Raw genomic sequence first — 17,684 nt, 5'->3', positions numbered from 1 at the left:
TGAACATTTTATTGGTTAACGCATCGAGGAATTCGCTTAAATACCAAGTTAATTTGTTACAAGGGATAAAGAAATGGCCAGCTATTTTTTTCACGTCTGTAGTTTTAATAATTCATTGCCTTATTTTATAAAAAGATTATGTGATCGGCTCGTTGATATTAATGTCGCAGTACATCATTGAGTGTCTTCCACAATCTGCCATTGGTAGTCACAATAGCTCTGGGCGGATCACAACTTCAATTTCCGTTATTTGTGGGAAAGAATAGAGTAGATTTAGGGAAAGAAAATAGCAGGATTTGGGAAGAGGAAAAGAACAATATGCATATGGTTATTAAAGTTGGTATTAACTGATTGGCCATAATGGGATGTATGGAAAAGTTTAAGCCATTTCAGCACTGCAAATAATTACTGTCTAGTACAAGTTTAAACATACTCATAGCAAAGCAAATTTATTATTCCATTGATTTAGAATGGAAGAATGAGCAGTTACGATGATAATTGCATACAGAATACTATATTCAGAATGTTTAAGAAGCTTAAATTATACGTTGCTGATAAATTCTTCAATGTGTTCTGCAACCACAATTGGTATTTACACTCTGTATAGAACCTCTGTTCAGGCAAAAACTGCATGAGTGAAGTCATTGTCGCATATGGGTTGAGGTTTTCAAATGAAACATTAATTTCACCACTCAGTCCATGCAGATGTGCTTTGTAAAAAAAAATTCTTGGGTGTCCCACACAAGGGCTGAGCAATTAAAATGGAGATTTGAAAGATATTTGAAGTGTGGAAATGCAGCAAAAGTAACTAGAATATCCTTAAGCGGACCAGTTACTTTGGGAAAAGTTTGCTTTATACAAACTGAAGATCAGGATAAAACTTTTCTGAGAAAGGCATTGAGAAGCTATGCATCTGCTTTTTCAAATCAAGATAGACTTTTCTATCAGCAAGTGTGGTCTTTGGGATTAGCCCTTGCATACTTTTCAAATTACTGTCCTTGTTTTTTAGTTTTAGTTTAGCTTAGAGATACAGAGTGGAAACAGGCCCTTCGGGCCACTGGGTCCGCACCTGACCAGTGATCCCGCACATCAACACTATCCTACACACTAGAGCCAATTTTACATTTATACCAAGCCAATTTACCTACAATCCTGCACATCTTTGGAATGTGGGAGGAAACCGGAGTTCCCGGAGAAAACCCACGCAGGTCACATACAGACAGCACCCATAATCAGGATTGAACCCGGGTCCTTGGCGCTGAAAGGCAGCAACTTTACCACTGCGCCACCGCGCTGCCATCCTGTTTTGATTCAGGATTTTGGAATTTTCACATGAAACGATTCTGTATCTTGATATTACCTGCTCTGTTCTATGAAAGTGCCTGATGTGGAGATTCCTTAATTCTGGTGGATATTTGATTTTGTATCTGCATATTCAGTTGATGAAATATGAGGGGAACATGAAGCAACTTTTCATGCAAATAAATTGAACCTAGTTATGAATTATCAGTCTCCCATTTTGCAGCAGCCATTATGCTTGATAAATTTGGTTTATGCTAACATGTATTCAAATTTATAATATTAAATCAAATGTAGACCAAGTAAATATCCTTTGAGGTGGGCGACACAGTGGCGCAGTGAGCAGCAAGTTGGCACAGCGGTAGAGTTGCTGCCTTAGAGCTTATAGCAGCAGAGAACCGGGTTCGATCCAAATTACAGGTGCTGCCTGTACGGAGTTTGTATGTATTTTCCGTGACCTGTGTGGGTTTTCTCCGAGATCCTTGGTTTCCTCCCACACTCCAAAGACGTCCAGGTTTGTTGGTTAATTGGCTTTGGTAAAAATGTAAATTGTCCCTCGTGTGTGTAGGATAGTGTTAATATGCGGGGATCGCTGGTCAGCGCGGACCCGGTGGGCCGAAGGGCCTATTTCCGCGCTGAATCTCTAAACTAAAATAAATGCACTAGATTATGGAATAATACAAATCTACTTGTCTTAGTTATTGCACTTAACATCTCTTATCTCTGGTGAATATTTTTCTCCGTCGTTTTCAGTCTCAGCTACTCTTGCATCCTTTCACCAGTTGAAGGTTCACAAACATGTTTGCCAGTTGCTGGTTTTGTTCCAGATTGAGAAGTGCTAAATTGTGGACATAGATAATCAATATTCATCTGTGAAATGGGTCATTGCACAAAACAAAGATTTTTTTTGATAAAACTTTTTTTTAAATGTATCACTGGATTTGTATTTTATGGCATATTCAATTAAAACGGCAAGTTAGTCATAGTTATACATCATTGAAGCAAGCACTTCAAACCAGTGGGTCTATGCTGACCAACTGCCAATCTATACTAATCCCACTTGCATGGACTTCATATCCAGGATAACAGACTCTGGCTCCTTACCCTTACCGTGCTTCTCATAATTTTTGGATGTTCTGCCCTGGTTTGACTTCACAAAAAGCATCTCTTTGCATTTGTTAAATTCCATCTGCCTTTCCCTTGCCCACTTTCCCCCTTGATCTGTCCTGTGTAATCTTGGACAATCTTCACTTCCCACTATCATCAATTTTGCTATCAACTTATTAATCATGCCGCATGCATTCTCATTCAAATAGATGTATAAACAACAGAGAACCCAGCAGTAATTACTGTGGCACATCGCTGGTCAGAGGCCTCCAATCTGCAAAGCCATCTCCCACTACCACCTTGTGCTTCCTATCATCAGGCCAATTTAATATCTATTTGGCTAGCTCACCCTGGATCCCATGTATTTTAACCTTCAGGACTTTATCATCTGATGCATGAAAGCATTGGGGACCATCTCCCTACGAGGCTATTTTAAACCCTCCCAAGTCATACTATCAATCTTCCTCAAGGGAATTGGTCCCTCCTCAGTTCAGATGCAACCTGCCCCTCTTGTTCAGACAGGTCAACTCAGCCCCAGAGGAGATCGCAATAGTCCATATAGCTGAAGCACTCCTCCCTGCACCAGCTCAAGTTCAAGTGAGTTTATTGTCATGTGTCCCTGTGTAGGACAATGAAATTCTTGCTTTGCTTAAGCACACAGAACATAGTAGGCATTTACTACAAAACAGATCAGTGTGTCCATATACCATAATATAAATATATACACACATGAATAAATAAACTGATAAAGTGCAAATAACAGAAAATGGGTTCATAATAATCAGAGTTTTGTCCGAGCCAGGTTTAATAGCCTGATGGCTGTGGGGAAGTAGCTATTCCTGAACCTGGTTGTTGCAGTCTTCAGGCTCCTGTACCTTCTACCTGAAGGTAGCAGGGAGATGAGTGCGTGGCCAGGATGGTGTGGGTCTTTGATGATACTGCCAGCCTTTTTGAGGCAGCGACTGCGATAAATCACCTCGATGGAAGGAAGGTCAGATCCGATGATGGTCTGGGCAGTGTTTACTATATTTTGTAGTCTTTTCCTCTCCAGGGCGCTCAAATTGCCGAACCAAGCCACCATGTAACCGGTTAGCATGCTCTCTACTGTGCACCTGTAGAAGTTAGAGAGAGTCTTCTTTGACAAACCGACTCTCCGTAATCTTCTCAGGAAGTAGAGGCGTGATGAGCTTTCTTCATAATTGCATTAGTGTTCTCGGACCAGCTCTTCAATAAATGCATTCATTTGCCTTATTCTCCTATTCCTCACTAATGTGAGCACTCTTGAGTGGGCATGACAATAAACTAAACTGAACTAAACACGAGAGGTCCTGTAACGTGTTTACATCAGTGGATCTCATGTCCATTGTTAGAACCAATCGGTACCGCCCTTGTCCATTTCCGAATGTCTTGCACCCACTCAGATGCCCTGAAACCTGGCATCGAGGAGGCAATGTTCCATCCTGGAGTCTCAATTGCAACCACAGAAAAATCTATCGAAGTAACTGACTATAGAGTCCCCTATTAACACCACTGTTCGAGACTGATCTTTCTCACAACATACATGCCAATGATTTGGCTGCTACTGTTGCTTTTTCCAGAGGCCAACTCCTTCCCCACCCCACCCCAACAACATCATCCAATCAAGGGACGACAGATGGCACAATGGGCTAAGTGTTCGGCTGGCAACCGGAAGGTAGCTGGTTCGAATCCCGCTTGGAGTGCATACTGTCGTTGTGTCCTTGGGCAAGACACTTCACCCACCTTTGCCTGTGTGTGTCCTTGGGCAAGACACTTCACCCACCTTTGCCTGTGTGTGTGGATGTAATTATGTGAAGCACTTTGGGGTCAATGCAAGTTGACTAAAAATGTGCTATATAAATAAATAAATTTAATTTAATTTAATTTAATACCCATTAATTATGGAGGGATTGTATTCCCAGGAGTGGGGCTGTATTATCTGTACATACGTTAAGAAAGGCAAGACAAAAACAAAATAGTCATTTATTGACGGTGAGAGCAAATTCCATATCTTACATTTTCTGGTAGTTATTTGTGACTTTTGTTAGGGCTAAAAATCTGTAACCAGAATGGCTGTAACTTGGGGACTCCCTGTGATTGGAGCTGCAACTTGATGTTTCCTCTTGTACATTTTGATTTATTATTTGCCAATTACAAGACAGATTCATAATTCTTTCACTGATTTCATTGTGGCTTAAAGGAGCTGTGGAAGTCTGGTGGAATCTTCCTCTTGAAACATAATTATTAACAAACATAATTCTCATGCTAAATTTGAATTCGCTATCTTAATGCAAAGAATACAAAGTAGAAGCAGGGATAGGGTACTTGCTGATTTTTGCTGGTCTCAGCTCCTTTTCCATTTCCTCAAAACCCTTAATTTTGCGATCTTTCAAAAAGATGATCTAATTATGTTTATCCACCTTAAATATGTCAAATGATCTGGCTTCCACCACCCCAGGGTTGTGATTTCCAAAAATCCACTCCCGTGTTGAAAATAAATTTCACAGCATCATAGTTTTAAATCCCCAGCCCCTTCCTTCAAAGCTATTCTCTTGTGAAGCTATTCTCGTGAAAGCATCTCCATCTGCCCAATCAAGACTCCTCAGGATCTTGGTTGGAATAAGGTCACCCCTCATTCTTTCAACACACTTTCTTAACGTATGTGCCGATGAAATGGCTTTATGCACAGAAAATTGGGATACAAACCATTGTCTAAAGATGCAAATCTCTCCAGTAAAATGGGGTTGCCTTGAAATTTATTATGTTTTTATTATTTTATTTAATTAGCGGTCTTCAATTCGGATAAAATGTCAGTGTCCTATATATTTGCAGCAATGTAGAAAGGATGCCTTAAAAGCAAATGCCAGATTAAATGGTCAAATACCTCATGGCTGTCCCGTTTACATTCATTTGTTGATAGCAGCAATAAGTTATCATCATTGACTGTCCACAACAAGAGTTTGACGTTGGCTTTTGTTGATCTGTTGAATAATGCTGAATCAAGTCATTCTGTTCCTAGCATATTGTCAAAGACCAGTGACAATGTTAAATGGAGTATGGCTGCTCGCTGGGAAAGTGAACCAAATGTATGTAATCACTGGTACTTGTAAATTAATATGAAGGATAGTTGTAAATATTCCAATGCTGATTTGTAATGCTATTCAGTTTGCCCTGCTTAACTTTGAACATTATAGTGAGTTGTCCAACCACAGGATTAAATTATAAATATTTCTGCAAACAATTGTTTAGAAATTCTGCTTGTAGAATGACAAATTCCATTATCATTAATTCAAAGGAAAAATATTTGCATTCATGTGGAATTGAAGATTTAAAACACTTTTTAAATTTTACTTTTCAATTCTTGACTGTTCTTCCAAATCTATGGTTACTATCTATGGCTGAACTTCAGAGGTAGTTTGGGTAATGGTGCACTTGGCTGATAGGTTTCCTTTTTTTGCTCTAATAAGCAGGCATCTGGCTGCTGGATTGTTTCAGCACCGTGACGCATCCTATACGGAGTGAGCATTCAGTTACTGAGTGTAACCATGAACTCCAGATTAATTCCCCTCTTCCCCCCCCCCACGCTCCTTTCTTAGGCATGAGACTTTGCAATTTTGAAGCTGCTGTGGAGCTTCTGTAGGATACTAATAAAACGGTTTATTGAAACACTTTTGAGGCACACAACAGACCATTGTACTTTGGACACTAACTCTGCAGTGAGCTCAGTTTAGCAGTATGTGTCAGAAGTTAGAGCTGAAACTTTAAAAGCCATTTTGAAGCCCAAGTGCATTTCTTTTTGAACAGCAATCCATGTAGTTGGCAAGATCTCTAGATTTCCAAAGTTTTCTTTTAAAGAAGCCAGCAATTCCTTTCTGCTTAATAATATCGTAAACATCCCACAACAGACCAGCTGAGGAATTTATAACATAATATCAATACAGCGATGACTAAAGCAGGCATGTTGGATCACGTTTACTCGTTTAGAGAAATGTGGCCTTGGGCGTACATGTTTGTCTATGGGAGTGTTCAGTGTGGAAATTGGTGAAATTGATGTCAAATGAGGTAAGAGTCTTTGTTTACTTAAAGCCTTGTGAAATGTAGAAACACACACGTACAGAACAGATCCTTTGGTCTACTGACCATGATGCCAAATTAAACTAACCCCATATATCTATTCCCTGCCTGTTCATGTCCGACTAAATACCTGGTAAATGTTGCGATCGTATCTGCATCTACCACCACCTCTGGCAGTGCAATCCAGGCACCTAGCACTCTGTAGAGTAAAAAAAACGACTTGCCAAAACTTCAAACTGAGTTTAACATCAGAGTGGAGAGGGACGGAGGAGGGGTCGAGGGCTGGTAGGCAAATAAAGGCAGGTGTGGGAGACGTGGGCACGTGATGACAGACTGGAGTATGACGTGGGGACACAAAGTGTACAATCGCTGGAATTTGATGGATAAGGTAGATGATATAGGGAGCCATTCAAGGGAGAGATGTCATGAGTGTTCCAGACAGAACAATGACATTCTTACTTTCATGAATAGGCAGATAGAACAAGATGGGGGAAGGGATCCAATGAGTGAGCTGTGTGGGTAGTAAATTGATGGAACCAGGATAGGGAGGACAATAAAAATAGCTGATGGGGGGGGGGGTTTTATGGGCAAAGGAATGCAAGTAAGAGAAGCAGGAAGATTTAATGTGTATTGAGGTACATAAGCTTTGTCTTCCATGCTATCCAATCAAAATCAAATAATGCTACACATAAATACAATCAAGCCAAACTCAAATACAATAGGTAGAATGTAGGAAAAGATAATGTAGAATGGAGTTCTCATTACAGCACAACAATTCCAGAGGCAAAGTCCAATGTCTTCAATAAGGTAGAGGAACATCCGATTGTATCCTAGCTTATGGAGAGATTGTTGAGAGGCCTGATAAGAGAAGAGGCTATTCCTGAGTCTGGTGGCGCACACTTTAAAGCTTCTGTGTCTTTTGCGTGACAGGAGCTGTGAGAAGGAATGACCAGGGTGGGAAAAGGCTTTGATAATGTTACAGTATGGAACATTTGGCCCAGTTTGCCCATGCTGACCAAACGTGCCTCATCTACACAGGCTGCCTTCACGAGATAGCATAAGATGTAGATGGAATTCATGGTGGTGAGTCTCGTTTGTGTGATGGACTGGGCAACATCCACAACTCTCTGCAATTTCTTGCAGTGTTGTGCAGAGCTGTTCCCAAACCAATCTGTGATGCAACCCCACAATATGTTTTCTCAGGTTCATCTGTAGAAGTTTGTAAGAGACAAGTCAAGTCAAGTCAAGTCAAGTTTATTTGTCACATACACATACGAGATGTGCAGTGAAATGAAAGTGGCAATGCTCGCGGACTTTTGTGCAAAAGACAAACAACCAAACAACCAAACTAACTATAAACACAATCATAACACACATATTCTTTTACATAATAAATAATGGAAGGAAAAACGTTCAGTAGAGTTAGTCCCTGGTGAGATAGGCGTTTACAGTCCGAATGGCCTCTGGGAAGAAACTCCTTCTCAACCTCTCCGTTCTCACCGCATGGCAACGGAGGCGTTTGCCTGACCGTAGCAGCTGGAACAGTCCGTTGCAGGGGTGGAAGGGGTCTCTCATGATGCTCCATAGATGCTGCTGCACCCACTGAGTTCCTCCAGCAATTTTGTGTACCTTCTCTCATGATATTGTTGGCTCTGGAGTTGCACCTCCTGATGTATAGTTCTTGCAGGGGGGCAAGTGAAGTTCCCATAGTGCGTTCGGCCGAACGCACTACTCTCTGCAGAGCCTTCTTGTCCTTGGCAGAGCAATTCCCAAACCAGATGGTAATGTTCCCGGACAAGATGCTTTCCACCGCCGCTGCGTAGAAGCACTGGAGGATCCTCGGAGACACTCTGAATTTCCTCAATTGCCTGAGGTGGTAACGAGTGCTGAGGCGTGTGATGCCCATGTCATATCCTCGGAGATGTGGACTCCCAGATATTTAAAACAGTTCACCTTATCCACAGGATCCCCATTTATCCTCAATGGAGTGTACGTCCTCGGATGATGTACCCTCCTAAAGTCCATGATCAGCTCCTTCGTTTTTTTGATGTTCAAGAGGAGGCTGGTATCCTGGCACCAGAGTGCTAGACCAGCCACCTCCTCCCGGTAGGCCTTCTCGTCATTGTCTGAGATCAGGCCCACCACCACAGTGTCATCAGCAAACTTAATTATTGAGTTGGAGCTGAACCTAGCCACACAGTCATGTGTGTACAGGGAGTACAATAGGGGGCTGAGGACGCAACCCTCGGGCGATCCTGTGCTCAGGGTGAGGGACTTCGATGTATTCCCTCCCATCTTGACTACCTGGGGCCTGGTGGTGAGAAAGTCCAGGACCCAGGCACACGGAGGTGTTGAGCCCAAATTCCATTAGCTTCCCGGCCAGTCTGGTGGGGACTATCGTGTTGAAGGCTGAACTGTAGTCTATGAACAGCATCCTCACGTAGCCCCCCTTCTGGCTGTCCAGATGGGAGAGAGCGGTGTGCAAGACCTGGGAGACCGCATCGTCCGTGGATCTGTTCGGACGGTATGCGAACTGCAACGGGTCCATGTTCCGAGGGAGGAAGGCGCAGATGTGTTTCTTCACCAGCCTCTCAAAGCATTTCATGACTACCGAGGTAAGGGCCACCGGACGGTAGTCATTCAGACAGGCTGGGGAGGCATTTTTTGGTACCGGTACAATGATGAATGATGGCCCTGTACATTGGAGATATGCGTAATATCCTCTGTTTCCTGAGGAAGGAGATGAGTTGGTGTGTCATCCTGGCTGTTAGACAATAGACAGTAGGTGCAGGAGTAGGCCATTCGGCCCTTAGAGCCAGCACCGCCATTCAATGTGATCATTGCTGATCATCCCCAATCAGTACCTTGTTCCTGCCTTCTCCCCATATCCCCTGACTCCACTATCTTTAAGAGCCCTATCTAGCTCTCTCTTGAAAGTATCCAGGGAACCGGCCTCCACCGCCCTCTGAGGCAGAGAATTCCACAGACTCACCACTCTCTGTGAGAAAAAGTGTTTCCTCGTCTCCGTTCTAAATGGCTTACCCCTTATTCTTAAACTGTGGCCCCTAGTTCTGGATTCCCGCAACATCGGTAACGTGTCCAAACCCTTAATAATATGTTTCAATAAGAAACCCTCTCATCCTTCTAAACTCCAGAGTATACAAGCCCAGCCGCTCCATTCTCTCACCATATGACAGTCCCGCCATCCTGGGAATTAACCTTGTAAACCTACGCTGCACTCCCTCAATAGCAATAATGTCCTTCCTCAAATAAAGGCACAAAAACTGCACATAATACTCAAGGTGTGGTCTCACGAGGGCCCTGTACAACTGCCAGGGCTGCCAACATTGGGTGAGAGTTGAGAGTGAGAAATTGCAAGGGAGTGCAGTCACTGAGGGGGGGAGGGGGGTGTGTGTTCCCCCCCCCCCCCCCCCCCCCCCACAGTAGGGAGCTTTTGCATTTTACAGCTTGAAATTGTGCAATCTGGTGCATACTGTTGCGAGTCTTTTAACTTACACTTGAATGCAACATTTATGCTTCAAATTGGATTAGGTATGAATAAGGTTAGGCTAAATTGCATTCCTAATTACATTCCACAGTAGAGTCGGGCTCTGATCAACAGGTGCAGCACATGAATGACCTTAGTATATTCATGTATGGAAATCAGATTATAATTCATGGTGTTATGCATATATATATATATATATATATATATAGAGAAACAAAAACATAGAAACAAGGCAAGAGGAGTTAGACTTCCATCACTGTTCTGCACAAATAAATCAATCAACCTTGCCCTTTGACTATAGAAACAAGACGAAAATAATGCCACATATTCAACTGTATATTGGTCAATGAAATTAAGATATATATGTTTTACATATGGAAACAGACCCTTCAGCCCACCAAGTCCACACCGACCAGCATCTACCATACACCAGTTGTATCCTACACGCCATGGACAATTTACAGAAGCCAATTAACCTACAAACCTGCACTTCTTTCGGATGTGGGAGAAATCGGAATATCCAGAGAAAACCATGTGGTCATAAGGAGAATGTACAAATACTGTACAGACAGCACCCGTAGTCAGGATCAAATCTGTGTCTGTGGTGCTGCTGCGCCACCGTGCCACCCCATTAAATTATTTTCCCTGTAATATTTATTATGGTGTCACGTCAATAAAGATGAACACATGATTCTGATTTCTGCCCTCAGTTGGATAACACACATCTCCAGTCATTGTGTTTTATGGCTGGTTTTCAACCTCTTCAGTCTTAAGGTCTCGACCAGAAACATCTATTCTTTCTCTCCAGTGATGCTGCCTGTCCTGCTGAGTTATTCCAGCTTTTAGTGTCCATCTTCAGTTTAAACCACCATCTGCAGTTCCTTCCTACACTCTTTGTTTAGCGAAACAGGTCCTATTCTCATAATATTCTTCACCTCAACTAAGTATTTTCTTCACCTCCGTTGCTGCAGAGAATACAATCCCAGTTATCAAATCTTTCTTCAAAGTGAAAAAAAAATTCCAGCCGTGCCAATATGTTCATAAATCGCCCCTGGATCCTCTCCAGAGCAATTGCACCCTTTCTACAGTGTGTCATGGTCTTACAGCATGGAAATAGGCCCTTCATGGGCGGCGCGACTTTCGTCAGCAGCGGCCTCTGCAGTCCGTCTGCGTTTTTATTATTTTATGTCTTTATGTTTTTATGTAGTTTTTGTTATTTTTGTTGGGGTATGTGTGTGGGGGTGTGGGGGTAACTTTTAAATCTCTCCCTGCACGGGAGACCCGACCTTTTCTTTGTCGGGTCTCCGTTGTCGTTGGGGCTGCAACGAGGAGCGGCCTCCAACAGGAAGACCGGGGGCTGTGGTGCCGACTACTCACCTCACCGTCGCGGAGCTGGCCGAGTCCAGAGCGGGTGGAGCTGTGGTGGACGCTGCTGCGACCCGACCCCCGGAGATTCGGAGGCTGCAACTGCGGGTTTGGCGGGCGGCACCGGGAGCCCGCGGGTCCCTGGAGGGAGACCGCTTTTCAGGGCTTCCGCAACGGCGACTTCTCCCGCCCGAGTTGCGGGGTTGAAGAGCTCCTGGAGCGGGGCCTTACACCACCGCCCCGCGCGGCTTGGAATGGCTGCGGGACTGCGAGTGCGCGCCGGGGGCTCTAACATCAAGACCCGGTGCGCGACCTTGCATCACCCGGCGTGGCTTTAATGGCCACGGGACAATTCGCCATCGCCCGCCGGGGGCTTTGATTTTGACTTTGACTCTGACATCGGGGGGGAGAGTGCAGTGGAGAGATAAGTTTTTTTGGCCTTCCATCACAGCAATGTGATGGATGTTTATGTAAATTATGTTGTGTCTTGGGTCTATTTGTTTGTAATGTATGGCTGCAGAAACGACATTTCGTTTGGACCTCAAGGGGTCCAAATGACAATAAATTGAATTGTATTGTATTGTATTGTATTGTATTGTATTGTTCATCCCAACTTGTCCATGCAGATCAAGATGCCCCATCTAAACTAGTCCCATTTATCCGCATTTGGCCCATATCCCTTTAAACCTTGTGTGCGCGCGCGTGTGTGTGTGTAAGGGTGTGTGTTAGGTTGTGTGTGAGAGTGTGTGTCAGTGAAGTGGCAACATCACCCGGAGTGAACGGAGACTTGAAGACTTCCCTCTCTCTCCCCCTCCCCGGGACTGTGGGCTGGCCCAGGTGCTCTGTGTCCAGCTGTGGTCTGGTGGAGTTGAGTGTCAGTGACCCAGGGGTCTGGGGGAGGTGAGGGACAGTGACCTCGAGGTCGGGCATCAGAGCAGAGCTATAGCCCGAGATTCATCCCCGCGGCTCTGGAGGCGGCACAACGACACCCCCACTCACCCGGTCTGCTCCTGGCTCAGGGCCGGGGTTAAAACTCCATGCGGTGTGGACACCATTTGCACGGGAATGTGAATGCGGGTGAGGCAGCATCTATAGAGCAGTAGACAAAAATGCTGAAGACTGTCAAACTCATCATAGTTGCTGCCTCACCCACTGAGTTTCTCCAGCATTTTTGTCTACATACATACATAGAAACATAGAAAATAAGTGCAGGAGTAGGCCATTCGGCCCTTCGAGCCAGCACCGCCATTCAATATGATCATGGCTGATCATCCAACTCAGTATCCTGTACCTGCCTTCTCTCCATACCCCCTGATCCCTTTAGCCACAAGGGCCACATCTAACTCCCTCTTAAATATAGCCAATGAACTGGCCTCAACTACCTTCTGTGGCAGAGAATTCCAGAGATTCACCACTCTCTGTGTGAAAAATGTTTTTCTCATCTCGGTCTTAAAAGATTTCCCACTTATCCTTAAACTGTGACCCCTTGTTCTGGACTTCCCCAACATCGGGAACAATCTTCCTGCATCTAGCCTGTCCAACCCCTTAAGAATTTTGTAAGTTTCTATAAGATCCCCCCTCAATCTTCTAAATTGTAGCGAGTACAAGCCGAGTCTATCCAGTCTTTCTTCATATGAAAGTCCTGACATCCCAGGAATCAGTCTGGTGAACCTTCTCTGTACTCCCTCTATGGCAAGAATGTATTTCCTCAGATTAGGAGACCAAAACTGTACGCAATACTCCAGGTGTGGTCTCACCAAGACCCTGTACAACTGCAGTAGAACCTCCCTGCTCCTATACTCAAATCCTTTTGCTATGAATGCTAACATACCATTCGCTTTCATCACTGCCTGCTGCACCTGCATGCCTACTTTCAATGACTGGTGTACCATGACACCCAGGTCTCATTGCATCTCCCCTTTTCCTAATCGGCCACCATTCAAATAGTCTACTTTCCTGTTTTTGCCACCAAAGTGGATAACCTCACATTTATCCACATTATGCTGCATCTGCTATGCATTTGCCCACTCACCCAGCCTATCCAAGTCACCTTGCAGCCTCCTAGCATCCTCCTCACAGCTCACACTGCCCCCCAGCTTCGTGTCATCCGCAAACTTGGAGATGTTGCATTCAATTCCCTCGTCCAAATCATTAATATATATTGTAAATAGCTGGGGTCCCAGCACTGAGCCTTGCGGTACCCCACTAGTCACTGCCTGCCATTGTGAAAAGGACCCATTTACTCCTACTCTTTGCTTCCTGTCTGCCAGCCAGTTCTCTATCCACATCAATACTGAACCCCCAATACATTGCCATTTTAAATAGTGTGTGATGGGTGGTGGAGTTGTATACTCAGCAGTTAAGGGACAACGAGGCACTTAAATTGCCAATGCGTAAACGGTGACAGGCTTCAAGCGACAAATCAGATTAATGTAAATGGGGCAAAAATGGTGGCATGGGAGGGGCGGGTCTTCTGTGCTACAACTCAGTTAGTTTGAGGTCTGAATAAAACTTGTAAAGCAGCTTGGGGAAGTTTGGAATTGGCTTGATGTTCTTTTGAGTACTGCTGATATTAGGCAGGGCTTTATCCTTGGATGGGTAACAAATGTGTAATACAACATCTGTTTCTGTTTCTATTTTGAGCAATGTTGGTTACTTAGTAAAGCAGAGCACAATAACCATTCAGCATTTGTTTCTGGCTGTTGAAAATCTGTACTTTCTTCGATTAGGGCTTCTATTGCTTTCAATGTCTGCTATATTGTAAAGATTGCTATTGATTTAATTTGGAAGCCATAATTTAGAACTCATTGTCAAAGTAACAGTACTCTTTAATTTATTGTTGGTTAGTGCACTAAGGTAATTAATTCCAGCAATCTGTTTTGGGCAGGTTGACTAAATCCCATGGTGTTTGGGTCAGATTTTTCAGTTAAATTGTACTCTTTGCAATTAAATGTAAAACATCAGAAGTTACTGTCTGTGATGCCAAGGTCCAAGAATTTGCAATATTCAGTGCAACTTTCAGCAATTTATGAAAAGTTGAGGTATATACCAGCTGTGTTGAAAAACTACTTGAAAATATTTGCTGCATTTGGTGCCATTTGGCTTTTGATGGCTTGGCAAACTCTGGTCTTAACCTGATTGAATGTGCATTTATTAATTCCCTTAATTTAAAAAAAAAGTGTAAATCAGTTTCCACATTGGTGTGTGAATGCTCCAGTTTACTTTGACAACAAAAATGTTTTTTAAAAATTAAAAAAATTGAAATTTCCTGATTTGGGACAGTTCGCTCATAACATTACCCTCGCTGTATATCAGATACCTCTTAATGAGGAAATGCTGGAAAAGTGAGGCTTTATTCAACAGAGGAAACTACATGTTTGTGTTGTGTGGTGTGTCTAGTAGGAATCGTTTTTTGTTTGTATGGCTGTAGAAACAGAGTTTTGTTTGAGCCTCACTGAGGTTCAAATGACAATAAATATTGTATTATTGCATGTTTGTAGTCTGTTTATTTTTTATTAAATACCTCTCCAAATACAAAATTCAGGTCCTCTGTGCACTAATTTCAGTTGCAGTCAGATATGCTGCATCCTACATGATGGTACGCAGTGTTATTTTGGAAGAGGAAGTATTTTGGTTTAGTTTTGTGGAATGACCAGCGTGTGCTTATGTTAAAGTCGAATCATTGTATTTACTTGTGCTGCAAGTTATCAATACTTATAAACCGAGATAGTGTTATTGACAGCAATGTGGATAATCAGAAAATTCTCCAGTCCATTGGCCTATCCCCATTGAAGCACTTCCTTCAGTTATCAGTAATCTCTATGTCATCTCTGGGCATTGAAGAGGGATTAGGAGAAATGATTGAGAACAAATTGCCAGAATGTTTTGAGGAAATTTTGAACTTCTGAGAACAGCAGAGGTCCTTGAAAGACCAAAAGGCCACCATCTGTGGAAGTTTGTGGTGCATTACATATTGGACTAGGTTCACAAAAAGGAAGAAAACCTTTTAAATTTACTGAAAAGGACATTGCACATGAAACAAATTGCAAAAGTCAGATATCTAAAATAAAAATGTAAAATGTGAGAAATACTTGTAGCAGCTATGGAGTATAAAGGTGCTTTAAGTTTGAGTAGCACCCAGACCTTTTTGCATTTGAAATTGATTTATTCTAAACAGTTAATGCTGAATAATTTACTTTTGCTATCTTCCAGTTCAGATCAGTAATAAATGCCATCAATTACGAGCGATGTCATCATTTGAATTTTTTTTTAAAACAACCTTCCATGGTCATATCTACTGTCCTTAATGCTTCAAAAGAGTTGTATTTTGATTGCCTATGATTGTACCTTATTCCAGATAATGTTACAGGTTGATAACTTGAAATGCTAATTGTTCCTCTATAAATAGCCTGACCTAACAATTACCAGCATTTGTTTTTATTGGGCTTGAGTGTTTCAATGAGAGATTGCAGGATGTGTTATAGAAGGAATTTCCTGCATCTTAAAATATTAATTTATTACAGTTTTTGCATCTGCTTTCAGTTCTAGTTTTACTGTTACCAATATGAACACTTGCTTATCCATTAAATTTGAGTGACCAATTGGATTTTTCTGTTTATGTATAGGGACTAACTGTTAATAAAGGCTTTGTATTGGGTCTTATAACTGTAGAAATATTATTTCCTAATTACTTTGAATGTTTTATGACCAATTTAAAAATGACATGCAAAATATTCTGATAATCTAAATTGTATTTTCCTTGATTCCACTAGGTTGGCTCCTTTCTATTTTTTTTTTTCTCATGTTAATGTTCACTGTAATAATCCGATGTGGCATAGATTAAGACCTGACCTGGGATCGTCAATGCATAGTACATTTATTGCAGTGGGTTTCAATGGAACCCAAAATGAGGGTGGCTCTCTGCCTTTCCCCAAAATGCAATGTGATCTTGTTTTCCGCAAAACCTGTGTCATTTTAATAACTCAAAGGGACAGCATGTAAACAGGCTGTCGACCCACCAAGTCCATGCTGATTACCAAGTGCCCATTTTTATACTAATTCTACCCTGACCTATTTTTCTCCCCTTTTACACACTTGAGGCAACTTACTGTGGCCAATTATCCTTCCAAAATGTACATTTCCGGAATGTGGGAAGAAACTGGAGTTCGCAGAGGAAAGCCAAGTCGTCATAAAGTGGAATCTCCAAGCAGTACTTTAGGTCCTTATTGAATCTAAGTCACTGGAACTATGTGGTAGCAATGTTTTATTGTAATCGGCAGCAATGTTTGTTCATTTCCATCTAATATTCCAGTCAATTTACTATATTTTTGGTCAAATTACATTTTTAGTTATCTCGAAAATCCTCGGTTATATGAAGATTTTCTTATTAACTTGATTTTATTATTTACATAGATCCTGTGTGGACAGTAATGACATCACGCTTCCGGTTGCCAGCTGGCAGGACTTACAATGTACGAGCATCTGAACTGGCTAGGGATAGACAACACACAGAAGTGGTGTGCAACGTACTTCTGCTGGATAATACTGTTCAAGCTTTCAAAGTTAATGTAAGTTGATAACTTTTTGAATTTGAAGCAGGCTTGACTTAATTCATTAACTTTGGCAAACCTGCTAGGTGTTGGTGAATATTGAGGTATAAGAGACAAAATAATTAACAGTATAGTGATTAGGTGAGTGCAGTTTGTTCCCTCATCTGGTATGGTGTGGAAGGGAATGGGATGAGTGTGCAGCTTCTCTCTAGTTCAGAACAAAGACGATTACTTAAGTCTAGTTTTGTTTTAGTTTCTCCTGCTGCAGTATAAAAACAGTATCAGCATTGATGTGGAGTTATGTAGACAATAGGTGCAGGAGTAGGTCATTCGGTCCTTCGAGCCAGCACAGCCATTCAATGTGATCATGGCTGATCATCCACAATCAGTACCCCGTTCCTGCCTTCTCCCCATATCGCCTGACTCCGCTTTCTTTAAGAGCCCTATCAAGCTCTCTTAAAAGTATACAGAGAACCGGCATCCACTGCCCTCTGAGGCAGAGGATTCCACAGACGCACAACTCTGTGAGAAAAAGTGTTTCCTCATCTCCATTCTAAATGCCTTACCCCTTATTCTTAAACTGTGGCTCCTGGTTCTGGACTCCCCCAACATCAGGAACATGTTTCCTGCCTCTAGCGTGTCCAAACCCTTAATAATCTTATATGTTTCAATAAGATACCCTCTCATCCTTCTAAATTCCAGAGTATACAAGCCCGCCGCTCCATTCTCTCAGCATATGACAGTCCCGCCATCCCGGGAATTAA

General features: G+C 42.5%; 1 protein-coding gene across 6 annotated transcripts in view; it reads left to right on the top strand.

The window, feature by feature from the left end:
- The window catches only part of ptpn4 (protein tyrosine phosphatase non-receptor type 4), a 163,485-nt gene that overhangs the window by 48,683 nt on the left and 97,118 nt on the right, over positions 1-17,684 (top strand). For all 6 annotated transcript variants that reach the window (XM_033024839.1, XM_033024838.1, XM_033024837.1 and 3 more), the window contains one exon: positions 16,784-16,938. In XM_033024839.1, the coding sequence (XP_032880730.1) occupies positions 16,801-16,938 (138 nt within the window). In that variant the 5' untranslated portion in view covers positions 16,784-16,800. The remainder of the gene's footprint in view (positions 1-16,783; positions 16,939-17,684) is intronic.

This window comes from Amblyraja radiata, chromosome 7 (genome assembly GCF_010909765.2).
Source record: "Amblyraja radiata isolate CabotCenter1 chromosome 7, sAmbRad1.1.pri, whole genome shotgun sequence".
Classification (NCBI taxonomy): domain Eukaryota; kingdom Metazoa; phylum Chordata; class Chondrichthyes; order Rajiformes; family Rajidae; genus Amblyraja; species Amblyraja radiata.
The sequence above is the reverse complement of the archived record's forward strand: the minus strand, read 5'-3'. Positions and strand labels throughout refer to the sequence as shown.